The 27,694-nt window shown below is 39.8% G+C and overlaps 1 protein-coding gene across 5 annotated transcripts in view; it reads right to left on the reverse strand.

Annotated features, from left to right (window-relative positions):
* The window catches only part of PPP3CA (protein phosphatase 3 catalytic subunit alpha), a 191,561-nt gene that overhangs the window by 103,642 nt on the left and 60,225 nt on the right, over nucleotides 1-27,694 (reverse strand). For all 5 annotated transcript variants that reach the window (XM_084264027.1, XM_084264025.1, XM_084264024.1 and 2 more), the window contains exon 2: nucleotides 8,064-8,264. In XM_084264027.1, the coding sequence (XP_084120153.1) occupies nucleotides 8,064-8,264 (201 nt within the window). The remainder of the gene's footprint in view (nucleotides 1-8,063; nucleotides 8,265-27,694) is intronic.

Consider the following 27,694-nt stretch of genomic DNA (forward strand, 5'->3'; position numbering starts at 1 on the left):
TCTCAGATACCACAATTTCACTTACTCGACTGTGATTTTTGCACCAAAGTTAACTGGTGATGGATTATTTATAAGAACAAGCGAGGGCGTTGTACAGAATATGGAATGCAGCATCTTGACAATAATGATAGACTGAAGCAGCTACTACTAGAAAACATCAGGTCTGACAAAACGTCAGATGCTAATATATGAAGCAGCTCAATTAAGATACAAGATGCAATCACTTTGTTCTCCCAAGGATGCAGGCAGGCCTATTTCAATCCATATCTAGAACTGACAGAAGCATTTATGGAAGGAACAAATGAAAAAAGTATTGAATACATACAGCCTTACATCTTTTTCCTTGGAAGTCCTAGTTTTGAAGCCACTAGTGATGTCTTATGATGTCTTATGAGTTCTCAATAAAGCATGCCAGATAGCTGCAGCAGTGTCAGTTTTAATCAGCAATCCAATTAAAGGATCCAATCAAGTTTACTTTAGCTGTCCAACAGTACCTTTATATCATAAATTATTTTTAACAGGAGTTTAACATGCAGGTTCTCTGTACTTTAATAACCTACTCAACAGTGATATATAAAGGGAAATAATTTATGAAAGAAACGAGTCAAAGTTTATTTCAAACTGCCATTTACCTCACTGTAGCCAAAGTTAATTTTTGGATGAAGGAGAATTAACCACAAGGAATTTATTCTGAGAGTGGGAATAATTTGCTCAATGTGTCCAGTTCTTCAGTGTTACTGGGCATGTATATCAGTATAACCCAGAAACTCAAGCTAATGTAATCATACCAGAACACTTGGGACTCTAACACATTTTAAGACTAGAAGGAACAAAATACCAGCATCTGCTCAGAATGACCAGCTATAGAGTTAAAGCCGCTAAAGAAGTTACTCATAACTGAAAAATACTTGGCTGAGATACAGAAAGAAGTCTCATACTACAACCAGCAGCCTGTTTGAAGGGCAGGGCCCATCATTTTTAGTATCACAAACAACATTAAAGATACTTTTTAAAGGTAACTTTGCATTGTGGTGAAAAAGCTGCAGGCATCTAAACTTCAAACCAGCATTAAAGCTTTTAGACTCAGGAGTCTGAAGACACCAGTCACTGTCACTCAGGACAAAATTTTACAATGTGATCATGTAAAGGCTTATTTCACTATACATAAGTACATATTTTAGTTATAGAAGTATCCTGGAAATTCAATAGTTTCCTCCACAGTAATTATAGTACATCGGGTTTAGAGTATAAATTAAATTACTTAAGTGTGAAATAGAGATGTTTTTAACTAAAATTGCTTCCAATTAAATATTAATTTCAGACAAACTTTGATGTTCTGTTAATACTGATAGATCTTACAGACTTGTAGGCCTCTCAGAAGCAATCATGGTATTTTTGCATGCTGGAATTCTATCTTAAACTGTTTCAAAAAGTAAAAATAAGGAAGATAGATTTTAGTTTCACTCTCCAGTTGCATCAAGTTATTTACATGTGTGCTATAGTTTGATGACATTTTAAACATTATCGCCTTTTTACTATAACGTAGGGGTAAATACTCTTATTTACTTGCCTTAGCATTCATCACTTTAGTTAGAAATTCTCACTGTTTACGAAGTTTTAACTTGCACAGCACTAGCAACTTACTAATATTTTATGCTAGAAAGTGAAAGACAATGGTAAAGGAAAAATGTATGTGGAACATGAGGAAATACCAGAGTATCTGGAAGCCTCAAACATCGTAATAGCACACGCTAGCAGGAAGACTCTATAGTTGTTACAGATCTATAATGCACCTCAAGGTCACCAGTTACTGAATTGTTCATGGACTCACAAAATGGTTTGAGTTGGAAGGGACCTCAAAGACTACCTAGCCCAATCCCCCTACCATGGACACGGATACCCTCCACCAGACCAGGTTGCCCAAAGCCCCATTCCAATCTGGCCTTGAACACTGACAGGGAAGGGCAGCCTCAGCTTCTCTGGAAAGCCTGTGCCAGCACCTCACAACCCTCTTCATAAATACTTCCTAGCACCTAATCTAAATCTGCTCTCCGTCATCTTAAAGCCATTACCACTTCTCTGATCACTATCATGCCCTTACCAACAGTCCCTCTCCAAGCTTTCTGCAGGCCCTCTTTATGTACTGGAAGGCCACAGTAAGATCTCTGCAGAGCCTTCTTGTCTGCAGACTGAACAACCCTCACTCCCTCAGCCTGCCTTCATAGCAGAACTTCTCCAGCCCTTGGATCATCTTCATGGCCCTTCTCTGGCCCTGCTCCAACAGCTCCATGTCCTTCTAATGTTAGGGACCCCAGAGCTAGACACAGTACACCAGGTGGGATCTCATGAGAGCACAGCAGAGGGGCAGCATCACCTCCCTTGATCTGCTGGTCACACTGGCTTTGATGCAGCTCAGGACATGGTTGGCTTTCTGGGTTGTAAATGCACATTGCCACATCCTGTTAAGGTTCCAATCCACCAAGACTCCCAACTCCTCATCACAGCTTGGTGTCAACAGCAAACTTGCTGAAAGGTGCACTCAACTTTTGTAAAGTTTCTACATCACAATAATGAACTCTTAGTCTGTGTTCCTCTGGTGCTCACTTATCTTCCCATACCAAGCTACATGCACCTGGCATTTCAGGAAGCTTTGAACACAGGGTAGCATAGTCAGGGCTTCTTAATGAACGATGTGAAGGTTTAGAACAAGAGCATGCTTGTTTTGCTTGTTTTCCATGTTTTTAAATGAGGGACTGACAGATGCTGCCCCTGGTGCTTGCGCATGGCCAGAAACTGTTGTCATTGCTAGTGCCAGTGGTGGCACAGATGTAAAAAGAACAGAGGACTTCTCTAGGCAGACAGCTGCCTGAGTAATTTGTTTGTTATACGCAAGTACCATATGCACAAAAAGCACAGACTTACAATCATGCACAACTTAGGCTTTTGCATTCCTAGTTCCTAGAGGAAACTCTTGCTAATTACTTTTAAAATAGGTATCATCAGGAGAAAAAAGACTTACCTTAAAAACCCCAACATACATCCCTTACAAGCTTATTCACTTGTGAAGTCGTATGTGCAAAAGATATGTTATTTTCATTCAGTATCTGTAAATCTAACAAGATCCTCAAGAAACAAACCGAAACGTAAAAGCAAAAAAAAATGATAGGTATTAGACCAAACATAACATTTAAGGGTTCTAGGTCTACTCTTATAGTTAAGTATGTCATTTAAGGAGGTGTAAATTAAAATCATAGAAAAGTTAAGGTGACGAGTTCATCTAGCACAACCTACTCTACTCAAACCAGAACCAACTTCAAAATTAGATCTAGCTGCAAAGCTGGAATTGGCTGCTGTCATCAGCTACTCTGCTGTTGAAATCAAATTCTGCAATATGACCTTTGGGTTCTTGTAGCTCCTCTTGTAGCTGGTAATTTTTACAGATGTTGGAAAACAACAATTTGTTGTGTTTCATAACTACAGGTTTCATTGCTTTGAGAAGGACCAGTGAACAGAGGCCCATTAATGTTGATAAATCATACACCTAGTAATTCAAGTGAACACCACAAAGATTGGCAAAAAAAGAAGTCCATATTTAGGATGTTACAGAATTAGGGTTTCAAGCACAACCTCTGTTGCGTATACATTATGCTACAAATTTCTTAGTTACACAGTCACATCCTGCTCTTTTCCATGCAGTGGACAGAATGAACCATACTTATGCAGTGAGCAACTTTCAAGTCCAGTTCTCTTCGTTTCTGTGAAATATACTGTAGTTACAGAACTTACACAAACCTTACTCTGAAGACAGCACAATCAGCTTGCTCCACATACTTTCAACACCACTCATAGTATGATATCTCATCACTTCAGAGAGACGTGTATGAATGACTATCTTCAAAACACAGGTGAGCCAAAATGTCCTTTCTACAGACTTGGACCCAAGCAAAGCAACATTGCCATCAAGGGCATTACCTAATCAGTTTTCTGACATAGCACATTAAAACACCCCAAAGATCTTGCCGTTCTATAGGTAATTCTATAATCTGCAGGGGTATACATGTATACTCACGCACAGAGAAAGTTACCCATGCACATGTCAAAGGGACAGCTGCTTGGCATGTGGTTAGGAGTGTTCGGTACTTAAGAATAGATGAGTTCAGGCCTGTGAGTGAGGGCCCGTAAAAACAAGCAGACAATTAGTCAGTCATTGTGCAAAGGGTACTGCATGTCACTTGCCCAGAATCACTCTGTATAGTAATGAACCTATACAATAAGGCCACATAAAGCTACACAGGCAATTAAAAATCTGGCATTCCCAACTGTTCTTTGGAATGTGACTTCAGTAAATATTGCCATCAGGGAGCTTCAGAGATATATTCCTTAGCCTTCTAGAAAAAAAAAAAAGAACCTATTAAAAATGAGCCAGTTTCTCCATGTGTCATCATACTGTTATGAACATAAAACAGGACTGGAAATAAGGCTGCCGTAGAGACATCTCTCCTCTGAACACTGAACAGCTGTAGTGTAGTGGTAGATCAACCTCATTAAACCCACAAGCCTAAAATGAAGGCCACAGGCTTCTAAGAGAAGAGAGTGCAGATGAAGTTGCCAGGAACAATTAATCTGTGGAAGGTGGTTCCCTGAACCCTGGCTTGCCCATCCCTCAGTAGGTGAAGGCTGAACATTCCCCATGGTGCTGCAGGCAATGGGAAAGCATCATGGTAGCCCAGTGTACCCGGCTTGCTTCTTCCCCACACTGGAAACTTAGATGATGCCACAGTCCTTGTGCCAGCCCCTCACTGCTGCCAGTCATGAGACAGGTCTGTACTGGTAACTGCTTGTACAACGGCTGTCACCCTGCAGCCAGGCCAACCCCTCAAGTGCCCCTTCACCTTCCAGCCTGGATGCCTTGCCCATCAACCTCTTGCTCATCTTCCTACTTTGCCTGCCTAATTATCCTGTGTACCTCTGACTCAGACTCTTGGCCACTTATGTGTCTCCCAAGCTTTTCACCACTATCGCATATTCTTGTCTTCAAGTAGCCTGCCTCAACCACTGCTTTGTTGCCTGCTGAGCAGTCCTTGTCACCACTTTTTATCCCTCCTTTCAGGCTTTGCCTCAATACACTCACTCTTTTTTAAACATAATTCCCTCCATCCTTCCAAACTCACATTCACAAGTCAAGACAAAGCTGCCTCAACACTTCCCAGATGCAACACGAGTCCTGACAGCAGAAGACTTGTTCTTCTCAGTTCAGACTCTATTGAGATTCATACTCAGTGAACAGCAGCCCTGTGTAACCACTGCAGGAATACTTCACCTTGGTTGAAAGCATGAACTGTAGCAAACACGTACATGCATGTAGATAAGTAGATAGCAAACAATGAGAATTACAGCTAAATACTTCAGAAGGTTTATAACCTTGCCAAATTTGAAAAAAAAAAGTATTAACTCAAAAGGACAATCACATTAGTGCTTCCAGCTAAGCAAAGGCATAGAGAAAGTTTTATGCATGGATGTCAAAAAATGTCTTGTGCATGCCACATTAAGGCTCTTTGCACCTCTCTCCCATTATACAAACCATTTTCTCCCCCAGATTCAAGTTTTCCATGTACCCACTGTATTTCACATAATTTTTGTTATAAATAGAACTCTGATATTTTTTCTGAGGGCAATTATCTCACCCCTTGAAATAAACAAAAGAGAAATTTCAAACTGAGGGATGGCTGCACAAGGCTTTAAGAAAAATATTTGCATGTTCTTTGCCATTTATCAAGTATATCACTGTCTTAATCCAGAGTTCTTATTTCAATAGTTACGGTCTTCTATATCTCTTCTTGATGGTCATCATCTCATTAACCAGTGACAGGGATATGTTTCTAAAAACAGAATATACCTCCCACAGAGGATCCCATATTAATGATTTCTGTCTGTCAGTCTTCAACAAGACCGCCTGTCATGCCTTGCCTAAAAAAATATAACACTTTCTACTCCACTCTATCAGGGGTTCTGTTTCTTCTTCCACAGATTTGGAAAAAGCTTTCCTCTATTCCACAGCTCTTTCTTGATTGCCTGTATGCCTTGCATTTCCATCACATCATTGGTCAATTGATATTCTCTTTATCCAGTCACCTGCTGTCATACTCATACCAAGAAAATTGTTGTGGGCCTGACAACATGCCTCACAAGACTTCCCAACCTCCTCCTCACAATTTTTTTTTCCTTCTTTTGATGATCACTTTCAATAACTCCAGCTTTCATGTTTGTTCATACAGAACATTAGCACTTCTCAACTACCCTGCTAACAAGCGTTAGGAGCCCAGCTGTCCTAAGTGAGCTTAAAAGAGAGTAGCTACCAACCACCCTGAAGAATGGTGCAGTTATCACAAATCACTGTGTGAGAATAATTTCAAAAGCAGGAACAAAGCAAGATGTAGGCTCCACCGGAAAAAGAATCAAAGACTTAAATTATACCAGTATTATACAATGGGGTAGCCTTCAGGAGATTAATCTCCAAAATAAAATTTAGAATGATTCCAATACCTTCAAAAGCGTTTAAGAAATACTTTTTGAAGAGAAAAATTAAAGAGAAAGAGAGAACATTAACCATGGACTTAAGGAAATCAGTTGGGATATAACACATCAGACCCATCCTCCTACAGTCTACATCTCTCAAGGGATTTAAAAAAACCCAAATCACACACACAAAAAGGTAAATTTCTTTTTTCCTTTCACACAGAGAGGTAAAATTTCTGCACATCTGCTCTGCTACTCATTTATGGACAGTGGTATTGCACCTCTATGACTTCTTCCATTTCTTGTGAAGTGTCAGAAAAAAATGTCTATAGAACTTTATTCTCAGGCTACTTGGGGGATCCTTTTATTCATCCTGTTTCCTTTATTCATCCATGAGCTGCAAGACGATTGACATTTTTTCCATCAGAATTGCACAGCAGCATGACAAGCTAAGTATTATATAAAAGATGATACATATTACCTCTCCAGGTCAAGCTACAATACCCTATTTATATTCCATTTTTAAAATTACAAGCTTCAATAATTTGTGTATCATTCTAAGCCAGACATTATGCTTTTCAGTTTCAGAGAAGCTTTTCTCAAAATGATTCTACATAGTTGTTGGCGAATGATACCAGTATTGATAATAAAGCCTGGTAACCCTTCTTCTGCAGCAAATTAACCTATTTCTTTTACTTTTGTCAGGGTTCTCCAAAAATAGAAATGACAAAAGGCATTTCTTAAAGTTTCATAGTTTGGTTTCATAGTTTAAGCTGACTAGAATTAGTTCTCTTTTGCCCCACAGCTAACTTTCTATGACACTGATTGACTTCTTGCCAAAAATGCATTCGTATTCGATAACAACAACAAAACAGGGGAGGAGGCACATTAGAGCAAGCAAATGCATTCATATGTTCAGAATGCAGTCGGAGGCAGGAGACAATTAGAGAAGGAAATTCAAAGTATAAGGCATTTCCTGAGGATTAATGAGTGGGTGGTAGTGTTTGATAGTCAAGGGCAGGATGGGTTCTGCAACCAGCACAATTCATTAATCCCCCAGGCAACACAAACTGGGATTCTGCTAAATTTTTTCTTCTTTTTTTGCTGCACTTGTTATTTTTCCTTAGCATTTAATTAAAATTTTCATTTACTCTGACACCATTGTTCCTTCAGAGCCCAGTGCTGTTTGTATGTCTGAGCAACGCTACTATGGTAAATGACATCTATCAAATTATGGAATTAATACCTGGTGCAAAAGGCCAGGGAACTTTCAAGTTTAAGAAAGTTCTTTTAATCTTCTTCTAAAGACTAAACTTTGTCTGCCTTTACAAACAGAGAGGGCTCAGCAGACATGATCCTTTCCTCTAATTTACAAGTTGCTTGATGGCCTCCATTATCCGTAGTGGTAGCAGGCAAAGACAGAATCAAGTATTGGAGATAACACATTATTTCCAAACTGCCTTTCAGCTTCTTAGGAAGCCACATACACTTAATATGTCCCAAACCAGCAACCATCCCCTCCTTATTATCGTTAACTTCATACTAACCTGTGACCGGTGCATCTATGTCCAGCAAATTTTTTTCCTGGCGGAGAATTGAAGCTCCCTCTGTTATTATTCTCAAAGCAACGCTCTCTTCCAGTCTCCCTTCTTTCATGAGGTGTGCCTTTAAGATATCCACACGGGGTTTCCCATCATTATCAAACACTTCCTTAGCTGTGAGTCGGTGACTTGGAGGAAATGGGACAGCTGAGAAGAAAAAAAAAAACACAAACAAAAAAATCTGGTCACTTTTTACAGTAAAACATCTCTTAACTGCTTAACACCACATTTCAGAAGACATCTCTGCTGCAAGACAGTGTTAATATGAATTTTCTGCTGCCTCTTATAATTTGCGGTTCAATTTGTATGCAGATCAAAGATATCATTAAAGTGCAAGCATTCCGCAAGCTACATTATTCATACATGCCAGAACAACTAATTCATGCTTTGAAAAAATTGAAAGGAAGACTTAGGCCATATTTACAGGTAGATACATTCAAACAAGCCCCCCAAAAGGCATGGAAGTATCAGGGAAAGAGGGGAAGGGAGCTTAAACTGCTCTAGTAGCACTAGAGAAAATTGATATAACGTACCCTTCCATTAAGAGAATAAAATGCACAAACAAGTGCAATATTTAATTTCCGTGCATGGAGAAGCATAGATACACTCCAATTAAAATGCTAAAATCCAAGACAGACCTCTCTCTAATGACTTGGGGTAGGGGGATGGAAGATGTCTTCCCCATATAAGTAATAGTTAGCTACACAAGATACATTTGAAGCCCATCAAAGCATGCCTGAGTGCCAGACCACTCCAGCAAAGGCAGGGCAGAGGATGCATCCAACTGAAGCTGGAAATAAATGAACAAATAGGCAGGTTGCCCTGGCAACATGGCAGCACGTAGCAAGCTGCATACTGCCGTCACGTAAGGTCTGAGGTGTACAGCAAACTTCAGATGCTCCTGCTCTCCTGAAGCGAGAATGCTCGGAGGTGATGCTGTCAGCTCCTGGGATGAGGCTGGAGCATTATCCCAGCTTAACCCCCTTTCCCTCGAGGTTCAATCGGCGTGGCATTAGGCACCACCCGCCCCACCAGCCACAGGGTAATTCTACTGATCCCTGCTATGGCTCCTGCTATTTAGGAGCTGTGAGCAGGGAGAGGAAGGGGCCACAGGGATGGTCTGGGCTGGTCACATTCGCAGTGCAATCCCATCCCTGCCAAAGGGCTTTGCCTCCCACCAACTGTCTTATACTGGGACACAAAACCCTAACACAGAGGATCAATGTTAACTGTTAGGTTCGATTTTCTTCTCATTTCACAATCAGTGTAGGTCAGAACAGCCCACACATCACTTAAAGCCCCGGCGAAAAACTCTTCATTTACACTACCAGAAGTAACAGAGCAGATAATAAACAGCTTTGCTTTGTGCAGTTATTTTCCACAGATATTTTAAACACAAACACCTTCAGAAAAATCCTTTTTTTTTTTTTCTTTCCTCCCTTTTGCTGCCCCAGTTCCAGTAGCCCATTCACTGAAACAGTCTAGCCCAGACTAACGAATGTGGGTCTCTGCAATACACTGAGGCCCTACCACTCTTAGGCTTAAACCTGGGGGAAAATGTGAAAGTTTATGACATCCCTGACATTGTCAGGATTCTCCTGAAGCAGTAACACATACAAGCAACAGTGAAGTTAAAACACAGCCCTCAGCTCTGGAAAGCTCTGCCACAGATCCATGATTTTCTTCTCAATCCATTGACAATAACTCCCAGACTGTTTTAAATTCAGTTTATGTTTTGAATGGTACTTCTAAGATAAAAGATAGGTTGTTAAAGATGAAAATCTCACTCTGCTCTTCACAGCTACTGCAGTCAAGCTTATCCCAAAAATGAGATCATATGCTTTGTCAGTCTTTCACAGGTACCTGTGGCGGACCAAACACAAGATGGCTATATACATGAGCTATAAACAATTCATTATGCAACACAGAAAAGAAAAATCACTGCAAGAAAAAGGAAGGTGAATGAAGACTCAGCATTTCTCCAAACTTCCATCCTCCTCCTGCAAAAACAACCCCAAAACCCAGAAAGCTACTAAGGTTTCCTAATGATCCTGGCACTGTCTGCTCAGAGGAAGGAGGAGAAGGAAAAGTTGTTACTTATTTCCAATCAGTTTAGGTGGAAGAAGTGCATACAATTAGCTTACATTCCTTAGCAAGACACCCGCCTCTGTTCTTCCCTAAAGGTATCACAGTATAAAAACCTATGCAGCGTACTATTACTCTGAGGTAACTACCATATAAGCACATATGCTGAAATGAGATTTCTACATATATAAATACAAACGAGCAAGCAAGAGCTATGAAATGTTACCTACTGATTAAGAGAAAAATATGGCTTACACTGCAGCAGTGTAAGAGCTCTGCAGACAGATTTCTAACAAACATGTACCAGTGGCTAATTAAAGAAAAAAAGATACTGTTCCAATAGCAGATGATTAATGATTAATTAGCAAAAACATGAACGACTGAATAGAGCACAAATTGCATCTTCCATTATGAGAATATTAATTTTGTATGTACACATACACAGAGCTTCCACAGAAGAACAATGTAAGAAATGGTCCTGTTCACGTGCAAGTCAGTTAAACATCGCTCTTTACTGGTATCACCCACAAATGCCTGAATCAACAAAAATCCTTTTGTAAGTGTAACAAACACTTAATTTCCATTGCTTTATATACAGCAGCATTATGATCGGACACAGGTACCCTCAGGTTTTCCATACTTTGCTTTCTTCTGCTGCTGTTTGTTTGGGTTTTTTTAAAAAAAAACAAACCCAAACTATGCTAATAGTGCTTGCAACAACTAACTCTTTCTCTCCCAGAGGTTTGGCCTTTTTTCAGAAATAAAGCCGAGGGCCTCATCAGACAGCAAGTGTGCACCCAGCATCACAACAGAGAAGCGCACAGAGTTGGAACAGGAACCCCGCAGAGAGAAGGAGGAGGAGGAAGGAGTGGTGGGCTGTAACGCCAGCATCAAGCTCCTCACCACGAAGCAGAAGCTTGGGGATGCTTTTGTAAAGAGAGGTGAGAATCTGCATTAAGCAAAGGCCTTAAAAAAGGGAGAGGCATTACAATTTGTATGTAGATACCACATGTATTTTGGCAAGTTTAGTGACAAATCCAACTATGAGACAGACATGTAAGAAAGCCATACACGCTTATCCATACTCTGTAAAACTTAAATCCTGGACTGGTCTCCGCTTCTGTTTACATTTATTTCTTTGTATTGCTATATAAAAAGACCCCAAAAGCAACCAAACATTAAAAAAAACCACCCTGAAACTTGACAGCCAAAACTAACTACTCTCCATGTAAAATACTCCCCTGGTGCTCTAGTAAAAAACCACGACCCAAAAAAAAGCAAAGAAATAAAGTTTTTAACCCTTTACCTCAGCCTGTCAGCAGCATCCTCCCAAGATCTGAGAACACAAGAAAATACTCTTTAGCCACTCACTGTTTGTTTTTTCTTGTGCTATCAGGTCTCTTGAGCATGTTCCAGCAAATGGAGAAAAAGATCAACCTGCTATTTTACTGTTCTTGCAAGCTCCTGGAAAACCCACCTTACGAATTACACAGCCACTGCAAAGGTCAGGCACATTGTTACTGTTTCTCTCAAATATTAAGCAGCCTCTCTAGAACAAATAAATAAACCATAAAGAGCTGTGCTTAATTAGGGTGGACCATGTGCGTGCACATAAATAAAATACGAGCATGTGGCAAAGCAAGCGTTATTTTCTTTATATATTATTCATTTTTAAATGAAGCTGTACACTAAATTAATACTCTCAAAGGAGGCTGCCTGTAAGAAAAACTATCTTTCATCAATATTCAAGTTCTTTGCAAATTATCTGCCTCTGTAATGCCTGTCCTGTAATTTCATATAATTTACACTCTACGTCTGTATGTAACTATGTTTTTTGCACACCATACTTTTGTGAAAAATAAATGCTTTCCTCTTCATTTGTAGGGCAAACACACCAATAACCACCACAGTCTCAATAAGCCAATGCGCTGCATTTCTCAGACGGTGATTTGCAATTCTGCATTTGAGAAGCGTCTGCACTACAGCAGTGGCTACAGCACAAGTTATTAACAAACAGGTCGACACCTACTCTACATGTGCAAAAAAATCAGGTCACCCAAAAGATTTTTTTTTTAAATCTTTTTATTTATAAGCTTCAGACTCAGGATACATAATATTTTTCCTGTCTCAAAAACTCCAACCAAATTGCATTTTGAAAGCCAGGAACATTTTTAATAGCCAACTAAAATTTTTTGCTGGCTGAGTTTGAAAATCTACCCCCATTTTACAATGTGGCTGAACACATGGCACACTCTTGGGCATTCCTGAACACTAACAGCATCCATATCGGAGTATCTACTATGTAGCTCTGCATTTCCATACCACGCTGTGCCTGACTGAAGCGACTGTCCAGTATATAAAGCAGCAGCCAAAAATCAACCTTTTAACCCAACGGCAATAATTTAGCGCTACATAATTCTAAGCATGTTCCTGTACAGTTGCCTACAAATTTCTGTCTCTACAGGGTTACTATGGGCCAGAAAGGAAAGAATGATGAATTTTTAATTTTTCAAGCTTTTTTTCCCCCAAGAACTATCCTTTCTTCAGGTGACAGACGGGAACAAGAGGCTGAGTCACTCCCATCCACAGCTGCTAAAGGGAACAGAGAAAAACCTCCCAGGCAGCACAGAGCTCACCAAAAGGGCGAAAGGGAAAAGGTGCTGCCAAAAAATCCCCCTCCACAGACTACCTTGGGCAGCACACAAATCATGCTTTCATCTCCATGCACAATTTATCCAGTGACAGATTCACCAAACACACTGGATAGCGGAGATCTTTTTTTAAGCTATGGCTTCTTTTCTTTGCAGGTATTTTTTAGGAATAGTATACAGAAGAGTGAGTTATTTAGAAGACAATATTTCTTTTTGAGTTCTGTGGAACTCATATTCTTTTGTTTTCTAAGAAAAAACATTGGGTTCATTTTGCATTCACTCCTTTTATTGCACACGCAATGTGCAGCCTGCCTGGTAGCTGTTCTGGATTCAGAAACATCACTGGAATCAGCAGCCCATTTCTGAAAGGCAGAACTTCCATGTGCCATTTTAATACATGATGTATTTAAGGACTTATTTTTTTAACTAAATCTGCTCACTGGATTTTCCCTAAGCAATTTGACAAAACTTAATAAATGCCAATATGGTGGAAGTGTTGGAAATTAAAACATGGAAAATAAATCTACAATATAAAATATTAAGAACCTGGGAAGATTCCTACAGAAATTTACCATTGATTTTTCTCCCCGGCCAAGAACTTCTCACAGTGTATTTGTACCTGCTCAACTCAGCTGTATTTGTTTAAAGACATAATTACATCACTGAAGTACAGGGTATGTTGCTTCATAGAAAGCTGATGGTTACGCTGGACAGATGTCAACTAGCAGTGTGGAAAACAGGCTGCCTAAGAAGATAATACCTGTGACCCGGAAATAACCATTATCAATAGACTTGGCAGTCAGCTGTTAAAATAAATACTTGGTCAGTATTTACCCAAGATCACTGACTGCTTGTTATATCTCGTGTGTGGAGGAACCATCCTTCTCAAATAACAACTGGGGGCAATAAAACCCACCACAGAGCTGCTTAAATGCTATTGGAAGTCATTATTGAATTCCAGTCCTTGGTGTTATCACCAGAAGGTACTGCAGGTTGGCAAGGAAACTGCTTCACTGAAGACTGCGATGAGCCTTGCTAGCATCATTTCTGGAGGAATGAAGGCTCAAAATAAAATTAAAAAAAAAAAAAAAAGAGAAAAAATAACAAAGACTCTTTATCAAATATCCCAGCTCTGGACACTATTTTTAATACCTTCTGATATTTCAATCATAACTGGAGAACACAACATCAAGCGGAGCATTGCTTCAGTGAAGCCTGCCTAGCTTTGGACAGAGGCTACACTCAGACGGTGTTTGTAAAATTAGGAGATATGCCAATTGGAAAGATGTCAGGGACACAACACAAGTTGTTTCCAGATGCTATGGCATTTCATGTGGCTTTCTAATCAGTATGCTTCACTCCTTTGCTCCTCACATGAAACACTCCACCTAAGCTAACCCACTCAAGCACTTTACAAGCACTCCTCATGTACACAGACTCTGGGATACGTACAGGAAGCGACTTCTTTACACAAAATGACTTCTTTGCTGTATGTGAGCCTCAAATTTGTAAAGGACAGGTCAGGTCTCACCCCCTACCGCTTTCCAGGAGAAAGCTGCACCCAACCAGCTGCGAAGCAGGGACTGCACCCTTTGCCAGGAGCCATTCTGTTACCTCTCAACAACACAGATACGTTTTTGACAGATTGTCACAACTACTTCTGTCACGTCAATGAGCACACTGGGACTTCTCTACAAACAGACCAGGGGCACAGCAAAGAGGAAGGGCAACAAAAGTCACTATTAACTTGGAACCACAGAACTGGGTTGAAATCCTGTCATTTCTCTTGAATCACCCCAGCTAATGTAAGCAGGTATTTTCAGTGTCCTCAGATCTGAAATTTTAAGTGTCTTTCCACTGAAGTTACCCATTCTCAGAGTTATCACACAGAGGATTAAGGGTCCCATCACTTCAGGAACTGGTATGGTCTTTTGATTATGTTACTGACCTTCTTCAGAATATACAGTACATTAACAGAAGGATAAATACAGAGCAACACTTTTTTTCAACTCTTTAAAAAGAGCATAACCAACTTCATCACAAACTTAGACCAAATTATACTTGAAAATAACAATCATAAGTAGCTATGCCACCTAAAGTAACTGCACACAAAATATCCATTAATAAAAAGCAAAAATACTACACCCAACAATGTAAGATTTGATGTTCTCAATACTCATCAGAGGAAACCTTAAAAACCCAAAAGAAAAAATTCACATAACAGAGTTCTTCAAAAGGGTTAGGGCAGTGACACATCTGAGCTCAAAGGCATGGATAAACATACGAGATTCCCTTGGTTTCTTGACTTTCATCTGGTGAGCTGACTGACATATACCCATCCCAAGCACTCTGCACACTTCCTACAAAAGTTAAAAGTGGTATCAGCAACACACCCAAGATTTGGATTCTCATAATCAGTTAAATCTAACTCTAATCCTCAATCATCATCAATCAATCAGTATTAAAAACGTTTTTCAGTTTCTAAAAAAAGTCTGATAAAAATGAAATCACAGGAAAACTTTTGCAGAAAATAGTACATCAGGAAGTATGTCCAGAGAACCTAGAACGAGGCACAGGGTACAGGCTAGAAATGGAAGGGGAGGAGGTACATTTTAAAAAGAGTTGCCTGGAAAAAATAAAGCCTTGAAGAAATGTATCTGTTTGAAATGGAGTCTTAAGGTACTTGATTATTTACCAACAGCATTCCGAGTGTTGGTACTGGTCAACTACTACAATAAGCAAACAGATCTTAACCAGTCCTACAGAGTACAAAGGAACATGCATCACTATAAAATACGACAAAAACATATCCCTTCCCTGCGTTTGAGATCATATGCAACTACCTTTGACATTTATTGTCCCCTCCTGTCCACAGTTTATGGGGAAAAAAAGCTACAAAATAAGAGAGAGAGGAAAAATTCAGTTTAACAGGAAATATTCCCAGTTTGGACCAACACATACAGTTAAAACTGGAAAATGTGATCGTAGCTTCCTGGCCTCATCAGAAAAGTTTGTTTTTCTACTTTGTGTGTTACACCCAAGTTTTTCCATAGGGCTCCAACTGCATACGGTTGCGTTTTGTTTTTATTAGCTTTTGGAACAGAGAACAATGATTATCCAGAGTTTAAATTCCTTTATAGGAACAATTCATTTGCAGAAAACAAAGTTGGGGAAAAAAATGTGTAACAATGGAAAATACCAAAGGTCTTCCAAGACTTAGATAAGGAATCAGGCACACTCCTCCATCCTCCAAAATACTTGAGTGATAGGTAATTTCTTTCCTATGGTAAGACTTCACTATTGTTCCTAATTGGAAACAATTTGAAGTGATTGCAAGTTAAAGTATTTCAAATCTGTTGGGGGGGGAAAAAAAGGCAATTCTAGGCCCAGAATGCCTTTCAGGTTTCAATACAGATTTATCATAACACCTACTTGTGACTTTCCAGTTCAACCTACTTCAGTCAGCTGACACTACAAAAACTTAAGTCTCTTATCTGGCAGTGTAGCTCAAAGGAGCACTGCAAACCATTCCTCACCTAGAAATTGGGGTCTTCATTAGAGCCTTTCACACCTTCTGAGCCTAATGGGATAACGTACCAAGCTTGGTGAGGAATCAGCTTTCGCTCTGAGGTCAACCTCACAGCCTCCAGTGACATGTACAAGGGCATTAAAGGAATCATGCTTTCCTTTCCAAAGCTTCTCTAGCCAGAAAAGATTCAAATAAAACAAAGATTCAGTATCCAAAAATTGACCACTGAGCACGGTCTGGCATAAGTCAAATAGGTTCATTAAAACCAGTCCTAGGACAGGTGAGCAAGTGCAGATAAAGCACAGCAGAAGTTGCCTTCTGAAACAAGAAACACCATCTCACCTCTTGGTGCTACAAGAAAGTTGGTTGCAAAAGACCTTTAAGATCATCAAGTCAAAAGGCTATTCACCAGTGTTACAAAGTAATTAAAAAAATTAAATAAAAAATCTTGTATTTTAAATTTATGTTGCTTTGGCATCCAGCAGTCAGCATCTTGCCCAAAGACCCTGCAGCCTACAGGGCAAAGACAAGGGGATAGAGACAGCAATGGAGCTCAGTATTTTGCTGTCTGGATCTTGCAGGCTGTAAACTGCTAACGCTGGATAAAGGACTCACAAGTACCATCTTGGAATTGTGCATGTTCACATTTCAGTTTATTTTAAATTTTTCAAAAAAACAAACCTCAGGGAAAACAAACAAAAAGCCCCAAATGTCCTACCTAAGCCAGTAAGTATCAGGATGTGAAGAACACTTAAAACATTCATGTCAGAATTATTTCAAATGAATAAATAAAAAAATAAAAACAACAAATCATGCTGCTCTCTCCAACTTAGTGTGATTTATAATCTTTCTGGTCATGAGACATGCAGTAAGCAGATCTACATTAGCACATAAAAAAATCAGTCAGACTAGGCCTAAACGGTATAAATGAAAGCCTTACAAATGTAAATATGCGCATGGACTAAGCCCAGCAGGGCAGAAATTCATTTTAAAAAGTAGCTGGAAGCACCAGTCTATGTGTATTTTTGTGGGGTGGTTTCAGTTTTAGGTTGTTTATTTTAAATTATTTTAATCCCAAAATGGCTTTGCTCCTTTTAGTAGCGTTTTTGCAGAACACTTCTGCACACGTGAACCTATACTGACCAATACTGGTTTGTGTTGTATGAGGAACTGGCCAAGCTCTACACATGCTAGTGTGAAAAACAATTTAGAATTATACTGAAACCAATGCCTGCTTGTTCAATCATAATCAAAAGCCAGGAATCGCTAGATAAGCATAAAATAAAATGCATTTGATTATAGAAGAAAACTAATTTGTGTCAGGTTATACCTATAACTGATCTAGTAACAGCTCTTTGTTGTCTAGGGGTCAGGTCATGTACCTGGAGTAATAGCAACATAAATAGGTACCAGTAATTTTAATTTATTTTTTTTCCCTCTGCAGTTCAACATCTAGACACTGACAGTCTTCTCAGCATGGGTTTGGCTTTGTCTAGATTGGAATTTAGGGATATACACATCACATCGCACAGAATATATTAAAAAAAACCCCACCCAATAAACCACCACCACCCTCCCCCCCAGAAAAAAAAAAACCAAACCCAAAGCATAGTTTTAACAGTAAATACCCAAATGCAGTTTGAATGACTGGCTTCTCCTGGAAGTGAGCTTTAATCAGTGGAGCACACGCTCAGCACAATTTGTTTCATCTTGCCCGATATGGGAGATGCTGATTGCCAGTTCAAACCAATACCCCAGTTCAAAACAGAACCTTTCACAGTGGAATTCAGCCCTCCACTTGCAGACAGGGTGTGAGCAGAAGGCAAAGACTGTGTAAACCCGCTCCAGGCCCTGTAAGCAATGGCACCTTTCACTCCTGATGAAAAGAATTGAAACTCTTCCAACACGTTGTATGAACCAATTCCCAACGACTTGTTTTTCTTCCAAAGAACTAATGCTTCCAAAGAACTAACACTCAAAGAACTAATTTTCTTGTGATGTTATTACAGTTTGCATAGATCAGTGCTAAAGATTATGGACCACATTCATCATTGCACTATGCTGCTGTAATTCCATTAAACAAATGTTCTTTATAATCCAGCTTTAACAGATCATACTGTGAGCTCTGAAATGGAGCTCAGCCCGCTCTCGATGTCTAAATAAAATATACCAAACCAAGTGACACTGGCATTAATCTGAAGTAACATGGCTGTGAATCAACCATAGAATTGTTTGGTTTTCATGGCTTGCCTCTACCACGCCACTCGTACCATGGAGCATCTGCATGGAAATTCTGCCTTGGGCTTAAGCACCACCTCTCTGCATTCATGTTTATTACCATCAACTAACCTAGAACACTGTGGAAAATTGGCATTATTTTAAAAAATAACAAATGCAGGATCATAGAAATAAACAAAAAATAGATAGATAGGCAAGTTTTTGTTGATTGGGCCATTGTGTACTTTGATAGGCTGTCTTTTTTTTGTTGTTGTTCTGGGTTTTATCTGGGTATATGTGGCAGCAATAGTTTCAAAGCCCTCAGTATAAGCTTCTAGTCCTGTATTTAAAAGGATATTTAATCTAAATCCTCCTTTTATTTATTAAAGATGCTTTCATATTTTTTGTAAACCGTATCTTCCTTCAAATCTCAATTGCTGCGTAATACACGTGCTGGATAAAAATACATCTGTCTAAACTTACCATTTTGCTGATACTCTCTGAAACATCCTGTTCTTAAGCAGAACGCTGGAGTTTAAAAAAAGCAGCTTTATGAGGCTATACGAAAATCAGAGACTGGTGCTTTATTCCCAGGTCTATCACATACAAGCAAATTAATCTTCACTTGCTGATCACTACACCCACAGAGAGACCTCAGCACTGGGGTGCTCAGTTCTGTCATCCACCAGCATGTGGCCCTGTGGAAGATGCCCACATGGAGAACAGTGTGGCACAACAGGGATTCCAACACCCTTTTCAAAGAAGCCAACAAACAAGGACAGTTATCAGAGAAACTGAGGAGAGAGGACTTTCATCTGCGAGGTGGAGAGAGGCCCTTTTGGTCATAACTTGGGTCTCAAAGCCCTTATGGTGGAACTGGTTGCTATTATTTCAAACAATGATCAAAAGAGACCAGAGCTAACTTCACTCAGTGAACTGATGTGGCTGAGACACCTTACCTCTATACCATCACCTCGTGTCTTGGTTAATGTCTCAGCTACAGACCTTTCCTAGCTGAGGTTTGGAGGTCCTCTCCCCACACTGCACAAGCCCAGAACACCTCCCACAGATGACTCAAAACCCTGGGATCAGACAGGAAAAGAAGAAATGCAATGCTGCAACTCAGGCAGCTAGGAAGAATCATAGCATCATTTCATTGGAAAAGACCTTTAAGATCTTCAAGTAACAGAGTGTTAGTGCACCTTCCCAGAGGGTTTGAAACTTTACTCCCACTTGAAGTGAAAAGGGGATACAGGTATGGCTACAGGATTAAGTCGCAGGGGAGGAAGAATGAAGAGACAATTGTGCAAATATTGCTGCAGCATGCCAGGATTGCAGAGTGTGTACATTTATAGAAGTTATTATTAATAATGACCTTTAGGACAAATAAAGATGTTTTTCACATGAAGAACAGTAAAAAACGAATGTGGCAAACGCAGGCCTAGTGCTCTAGCAAAGATCTCAAGTCAGGTTTTCTGTAAGGTTTCTGCTTATACATGAAAATAAGCATCATTAGCCAGAGGAGACGCCACAGATGCTATTTGTCATGGAAATACAAAACCAGATCCATTCACCAATGGATGGAAAATGATAAAACTAGCCTACATATTTCCACTGGTTCTTTATCTCTCAAGACCATGCATTCACTGCATTGCCAAGAGATGAGCTTATCTGCAACGTTTATCATAATATTTTATTAAATTACCTTAGCAAGAAACAGGAATTTATCTATCTGAAATATCGTTATCCTGACATTACTGATCTGATACAGCTGCCCTACTACATTATTACCATAATGAAACAAAGCAGCATAAGGCAAAGCAGGACCTAGAGAAGCAAACCATAATCAGAGCCTAGCACAAAGAAGCTATCCAGCACATACAGCCCATGAACATCCCTGCTGGGGGCTTTTTTTTTTTTTTTTTTCTTTCCAAGAGTGCCACGCTGTTCTGTTTTGTTAGATGCATTACTTCATTTCTGTGCATCATCTTGACTCAAGGAAAACAGCTCTGACTTAAGTGGAACATGGGGCTGTTAGCGCTTTTATTTAAATATCAAGGGGCTAGTTCCTGCTACTTGTAAATGAAAGAAGCATCTTTGCAAGAGTGCCTTTACCTCGCATGCTGAGCAATGGGTTTGCATTGAGTATATAATAAAGACCCACAGATAAAAGGCATACTTCACAACTCAAACCAGGGGCACAAGAAGGCACAAGGCCAGAGAATTCACTGGTTCACGCATGGTGCAGCTGTCCCCACTGGTGCCAGAGAGGCACTAGAAAGATCAGGGAAGCTCAGGGAAGAAAGAAAACATCACAGACTGAACAAATGGTGGAAAAACAAGCAGGGGGGGGAAAAATTGTAGGGAATAGAGTTTGGGTATGCAAAGCCACCTGAAACAGAGAGCAGAATCAAATAGAAGAAAGTCTTCTGTGTGTGGTTCCAGATCTGACATTTGTAACACTCATACACTTCGAATAAAGACCTAGGAAACGATAATCAACAAAATTACTCCTCTCACTTTTTATTTCTCCGATACAAAACAATCAAGGACTCTAGTGTACCAATGGCCCCAAATCAAATGGAGCAAAAATACCAACATAAACTGGGTAATTTCCAAGGCCTCAAAAGTTTAGAAATATTTAGGTTTTGGAATTGTCCCTTCTTTCACTCTGTTTTAAAGGCAAACTTCTGACGTACCATATATTCAAAACCCCTAGCATAGCCTCACTGCTTTGCAAGCTCGACCTGTGATTTGATAATACACATGCAGCAAAAGCTCCTGAGGCGATGTTGTGTGCTGACCAATGCTCTGATGCAATCCTCAATAGGCTGGGTGAAAACATCACAGGGGGAGCAAAATATTTACTACATCTCGCCACTGAGCCTCCAACATGGATCCTGCTGATGCCTGGTATTTCCTCACAGGAGGCGCACTGTCAAGGCCTCTGTCAAGGCCTGCTCTTGTTCTCTCCTTAGTAAGAGGATGAAGGCCTTTGCAAAGTGGTTTGTTGTTCAGAGAGAGGGCAAAGCTCACCTAGCTTTGACCATATGAAAGAATGACATTTGAAGAGGGTACATAATATCATTATCTGGATAATGGAGGCAAAAATATGTACCTCTTGGGTCACTAAGGCATATAGGATTTGCACAGATGATGAGGTACTAGTGTGCAGGCTGTGGCCAAGGCAACAGTTACTCCAGGGAACAGGGTAACAAAAGGAAGCACCTTTAAAACGTACAGAGCTATCCCAAACCCAGCAGTTTGCCCTACAGCTTCAAAATCAAGAAGCTTTGTGTTTCGTGTGTTTTGCTGTGTTTGGTTGGGGGCTTTTTTAGTATCTTCAGCTTTGCACAATTAAAAATAACTGCAAAAATTACAATGATCATGCTTCTTGAAGTGATTGTTACCCTGCAACATCTACAGCAAATGCAGAAGTACCTGTCAGGTGGGCAGAGACTGCACCCAGACACGAAGTATTAATAATACCTATCTGTGCGCAATTACTCTGAACAAAACATTCTGATGTGTTTTGGTTTCAACAATCTGTTGAGGAAATAACACACACCACAGTGGTATCAAGACATGCTGTTGATGCCCCTGTTATACTTACATGTTTAATAAAGAGTGAATTATGATGACACAAATTGCAATGAGTTTATGTACCCACATGCCTGCATTCACACACGTGTTCAGGCACACAAGTAAAACCTATAGAGGTTACAGATTTTATCTGCTAAGGATATACAGAACAAGAGAGAAGTACTAAATGCCATACCAAATTCTATTTCCTTTTCTACAAATTTACTTCATGTCATGCAAAGCTGAGAAACTAAAAATCCCTCTCGACATTACATTGTGTAGATGGTGACCAATGTGCTGCTTTGAGAGCGCTGCCCTAAGAAATTAAACCAATTTTGTAAGAGTTTGGGGGGGAATTATGTGTCTTAAAGCCTCATCACCTCAAATGAGAGATTCCAGCTGAATTCAAAGGGTGATGGGCACTAATCCACATGCTCCCCAAAGCCTCAAGTAATGTATCTAGCAAACACACTAGCAAGGCTTCTAAACTACACCAACTTTTTCCATGATTACAAGTTCAAACACAAACATCTAAAAGCATGCTACCACCAGAAATACCTATTTCTAAGATCCTTCAGATCCTTTTAAAATAACATGTATTATACCCCAAGCGCCTACCAAAAGAAACTCCTCAGTACATGCTACCTTCATTTTGACCCAAATCACTAAAGTGGCCTTGCCTGTGTTCAAAGCGTATCTTTAGCAAAGTCATTACCTGCAGAAGCAATAATGCTCTGAGAGAACCCAAGACAGTTTCTTGTGTTCTGTGGGCAGTCAGTGGGTAGCTCTAGGGTTGAAGTATTGAAATACCCCTTTTTTCATCACCCAAAAACTCAAGGGAAAAGGCAAGCCTTTGAAAAGCCCTCCCCTGTTTCACAAAAAGTGCCTGCACAAACAAATTAAATCCAGACACACGCTGCAGTTAAAGTGCTCAACTGAGGGACAGATGCTTGTCTCCTCCTTCCCCTAAGGAGGAATTTTTGATCAGGTATAAAACGCTTGCCCTGTTATGGAAGCCTCCAAAACACAATCAAAACAGTACAGAATACCTCTGTTACCAATTTAATAATCTATTTTTTTATATAAGTTTTTCAGTACAGAACAAATTAGAAAGATGATAGCAGTTCCCGGTCCTCCCATTATGTTAACTGTTCCTCTAGAATAACACTGGAGAGCTGAAGCAATATTTAAGCTTCCATCCACACTTTTTCAACAGTCTTTTTGTATTTGTAACACAACTGGTACTAAGCAGCTGTTTCACTCTGCTTTTCCTGCCTTAACTACAGTTTTCCAGAGCGGCCTACAGAAGTTCCTTGGAAATGCAGCTGAGAGTTGCATTATGAACACATTGTATGCACATCACCAAAAAGATAAAACATTCCAGTGTAAAAAGTTAAATAAATTTATAAAGTCAATAAAGATCAGTAGCCACCTTTGCATTAGGAATAACTTTTTCCCTCCTAGAGCATGTTCTGACTCGATACATAAAAACAGTTTTCTGTACTTGTTAAAACCAGTGGCTTGTAGACTCTCCTGTAGATCTCAGAACAACAACATGCCTCTCTTTCAGAGAATGCTTCTAGTCCATTAATCTGATTCCAGTCCTGACATGACATTAAGCATATTTTGACCATTTGCTTTTCCACTAGCATGCGTCTAAAAAGGCTGCAGAGTCTGCCTGATTCTGCTTTCCCACCTGCCCTATACTGAAACATATTAAAAATATTAACTCAGCTGTACTTTACCATAAATGAAAGCTGTATTTTTCATGATGCTTATACTGTATTGCATAAAACTTGCTTAACAAAACTAATTCCTGTCATCCAACATGTGCAAGATCTCAACAGGAGCTGCAAAGGCCTAAGTGATTTGCATCTAATTTGGTTTTGAAAATCTTGTCACTGTGTCTTCTGAAAACTGAATTTACATCTTTTTTTATTAAAATGCAATAAACTACTGTGGCTTGGGGGAGCGGGGAGTTACTACTCTCCAAAATCCAGCCGGCACTCCAAGTATGAGTCCTTCTGTATATTCTGCCTACTACCCATTGGTGGCCATCTTATCGGTGGGGTCTGTGAAAATGAATAGGTGGTGTGGTTTTGATTTTTGGTTTTTTTCCTATTTGGAAAAGCACATTCAAGAATTAATCCCATCTTTGAATATATAAGTCATTCAGTTCAGTGTAAATTCAAGCTCCAGAGAGTTCAGGGCTTCACACTTTATTTCAGCATGGCTGGTTTCCATCTATCACAGCCTGCAAAACTAGTAAGGAGGTTTCCATCAAAGCAAACAAGGCACAGCACAGCATACTTCAGCTCAAAGTAGCTCATTTAACCATGCATCCTTCACACCACATGCATAAAGCCTTTTTTTTCTTTTAATATTACCTTTCTGCTAGGAAAGGCTACTGAGTTAAAAAGCTCTTTTGGTACGACATGCAAATCACAGCAGAAGTTTGACCAGTCTTTCTCCAACACAACTATGCATGTTCATTCACCATGCTTTCCCTGCCACTGATTATGCTATGTCACCTCCTGACATCAAGTGAAAATAAGCTACTATTGGAATAATTTCAGCCCTACCTCAGTCACACAATTGCAGCATGGCTTGTTTTGCCAGAGACCTGCCAAGAGGTATGGAAGCTCCTTGGCACTGAAGCTCATCTGTCTATCCTATCTCTTGTTCCTGTACAGAATTGGTAGGCTTCAGTTTCTTGATCCATTTTCCAAATCATTTTATTGAATGCTTGAATTAACAAGCGTTTGTGTCATGCAGCCACAGACCTCTTCCTGTCTCTTTTTAAGGTATGAAGCCCTACAGTTATCTATTATATTGCTTCTTTGTTAATGCCCCCAGACATAACGCTCATCGGCAGCAATATTAAACAGATTGTGGAAAGAATATCTTTCACTTCACAACTGGCAAGTTATTTTAGATTGTGTTTAAATTACAAAATAGTAGATTTAATTACAGCCATTATTTGCCTAAAAGTTTTTTCCTTCCTCTACCAACTTCAAACTCTGTTAACATCTTTGACTGTTCTGCTCATAAACCATACCTGATATTTCTTTTGAAGAAACATCTTGTTTTCCTGAATAGGTTTAAAGAACAGTGTTTAACAAAATCATGACTGTTTTGTTAGACAATAAGGAGACAACTTAATTTTCTAACAAAAAAGATTGTGAAAGCCAGGGAGGATATTTGCTCTGTTGAATATAGGGTAGTATTTCTAGCATTGTTTTGGGGAAAGGCATAAAATAATGGAATGGGTTGGGTTGGAAGGGCCCTCTAGTTCCAACCACCCTTCACTAGACCAGGTTGCCCAAAGCCCCATCCAGCCTGCCCTTGAACACTGCCAGGGAGGGGGCAGCCACAGCTTCTCCTGGCAACCTGCACCAGTACCTCATCACCCTCACTTTCTGCCTAATTCTACATCTGCCCTCTTTCCACTTAAAGTCATTACCCCTTTTCCTCTAACTACAAGCCCTTATAAGAGAGCATTGATATTTGAAAAGTCATGGCCATCAAGTGAAGTCCCGAGTGGCTGTAAGATGGGGAAAATTACACCCACTTTTAGAAAAGGTAGAAAAGAACCACCCAGGAATTACCAAACTGTCTGCCTCACTTCTGCGCCTGGGAAGATTATGGAACAGATCTTTCTAGAAACTCTGCTAAGGCACATGGAAGACAGGGATGTGATTCAAGACAGCCAGCATGGCTTCACCAAGTGCAAGTCCTGTCTGACCAACCTAGTGGCTTTCTAAAATGGAGTGACTACATCACTAGACAAGGGAAGAGCAATGGATGACATCTATCTGGGTTTCTGCAAGGCCTACATGGTGTCCCCTCCACCATCCTTCTCACGAAGTTTACAAAATAGAGATTTGATTGGTGGACTGCCCAATGGATAAGGATTTGGCTGGATGACCACTTCCAGACAGTAGCAGTCAACGGCTCAATGTCCAGATGGTGAGTGCTGACAAGTGATGTCCCTCACGGAACCATACTGGAAACAGTGTTGTTTAATATCTTCATCAATGACATAGACAGTGATATCAAGTGCACCCTCTGCAAGTTTGTGGATGACACCAAGCGGAGTGGTACAGCTGACATGCCAAAGGGACAGGATGTCATCCAGAAGGACCTGGATCAGCTGTAGAGGTGGGCCTGTATGAATATCATGAAATTCAGCAAGGACAAGTGCAAGGTGAGTGTAATGGCCCAGATGGTAACCGGTATGACACTCGCCTTAGAGAACCAGCACACTGATCAGAAGTCCAGCAAGCTATTGCCCATGAAAGAAACAGCAAAACCCATCCCAACCTTTCATGTGCTCCCCTCACCCTTTCAGAGGTACTTTCGCAAAGGAACAAAGTGAAATTCTTAGAAAAATCTAGTACTCATCAGATACTGATTCAATTATTGCCCACCTCATGGTCAGTAATAACTTGCTTAGGTTACCAATTCAGTGTTCCCAGTACAAGACAGAATAAAGCAACAGCTACGTTTTGGATGCACATTTAACTGGCTGCTCCATCAGCTCTGGGCCGAGTCCATAAGTGGCTTACTTTCCAGCATAATTCACATTACGAATAAAATCCATTGACCTTTAAGAGGGAGCAGTGGAAAAAAAAGAGCAAACCAAAGTCTGATTTAACTACAAGTACAACTTTCTGAAGCACAAGTTGAGGCATTTTCAATTATCTTTTATCAAATACTCAGTGAAACAGAGGAGATTAAATTAAGTGCACTTCAACTGAATCATTTTCTGCAGAATCAAGCAGTCTCAAATTGCTCAGCAACTCGATAAAGAGTAGAAAATCCTGCCCTTCTGTCATGGAAGTGAAAGGCAAGTACAAATGTATTATATATTGCATTCGTATGACACAAAGGCTTTCCTAAGATTAATATTATCTTAGCATTACGAACATAAAGATACTAATGTTTACTAAGTAGGATTTAGCACACAAGAAACAAAATCCTTTGTGCTTAATTTCTTGAACGTGTATTAACAAAGTCCAAGACCGCCTGTGGGAATTTCCCAAAGCAGCAAAGAATCCATCCTTCATCCAGATGCAGGCAAATCAGAAAGCTCAAACTCCAATTTCTCAAGTTTTATCATTGTCAGTCATGTTGTTGTTACAGAATAACTTTCGACTTTTTCTTTGTTTAAAGATTAGGCTAACAATAATCTCAAAGGCTGCTGGACTAATTGCATCATCATACAAAAAGCAGTAATGTGGGTCTAAAATATCAGTCCCAAGCTATCCCTGCTACTTTAGTTGCCAATAATGTTATAGTTTCCACCCTTCCTCATGCTAGTTCAGTATAGCATACCATAATTAAACCTTATAAGCTAAGTAATCATATTAACTTTTAATAATACTAATATGTGACTCTCACATTGCTGTCATTTTCAGCCTGAGGCTTTGGTAAAACCTGCATTGGGATCTTTCAGACTCTTGTTTTAGCATTACCTTTAATAGAAAACCTTACAGAAAGCTGGTCAACCT

This window comes from Gallinula chloropus (genome assembly GCF_964237585.1).
Source record: "Gallinula chloropus genome assembly, chromosome: 4".
NCBI lineage: Eukaryota > Metazoa > Chordata > Aves > Gruiformes > Rallidae > Gallinula > Gallinula chloropus.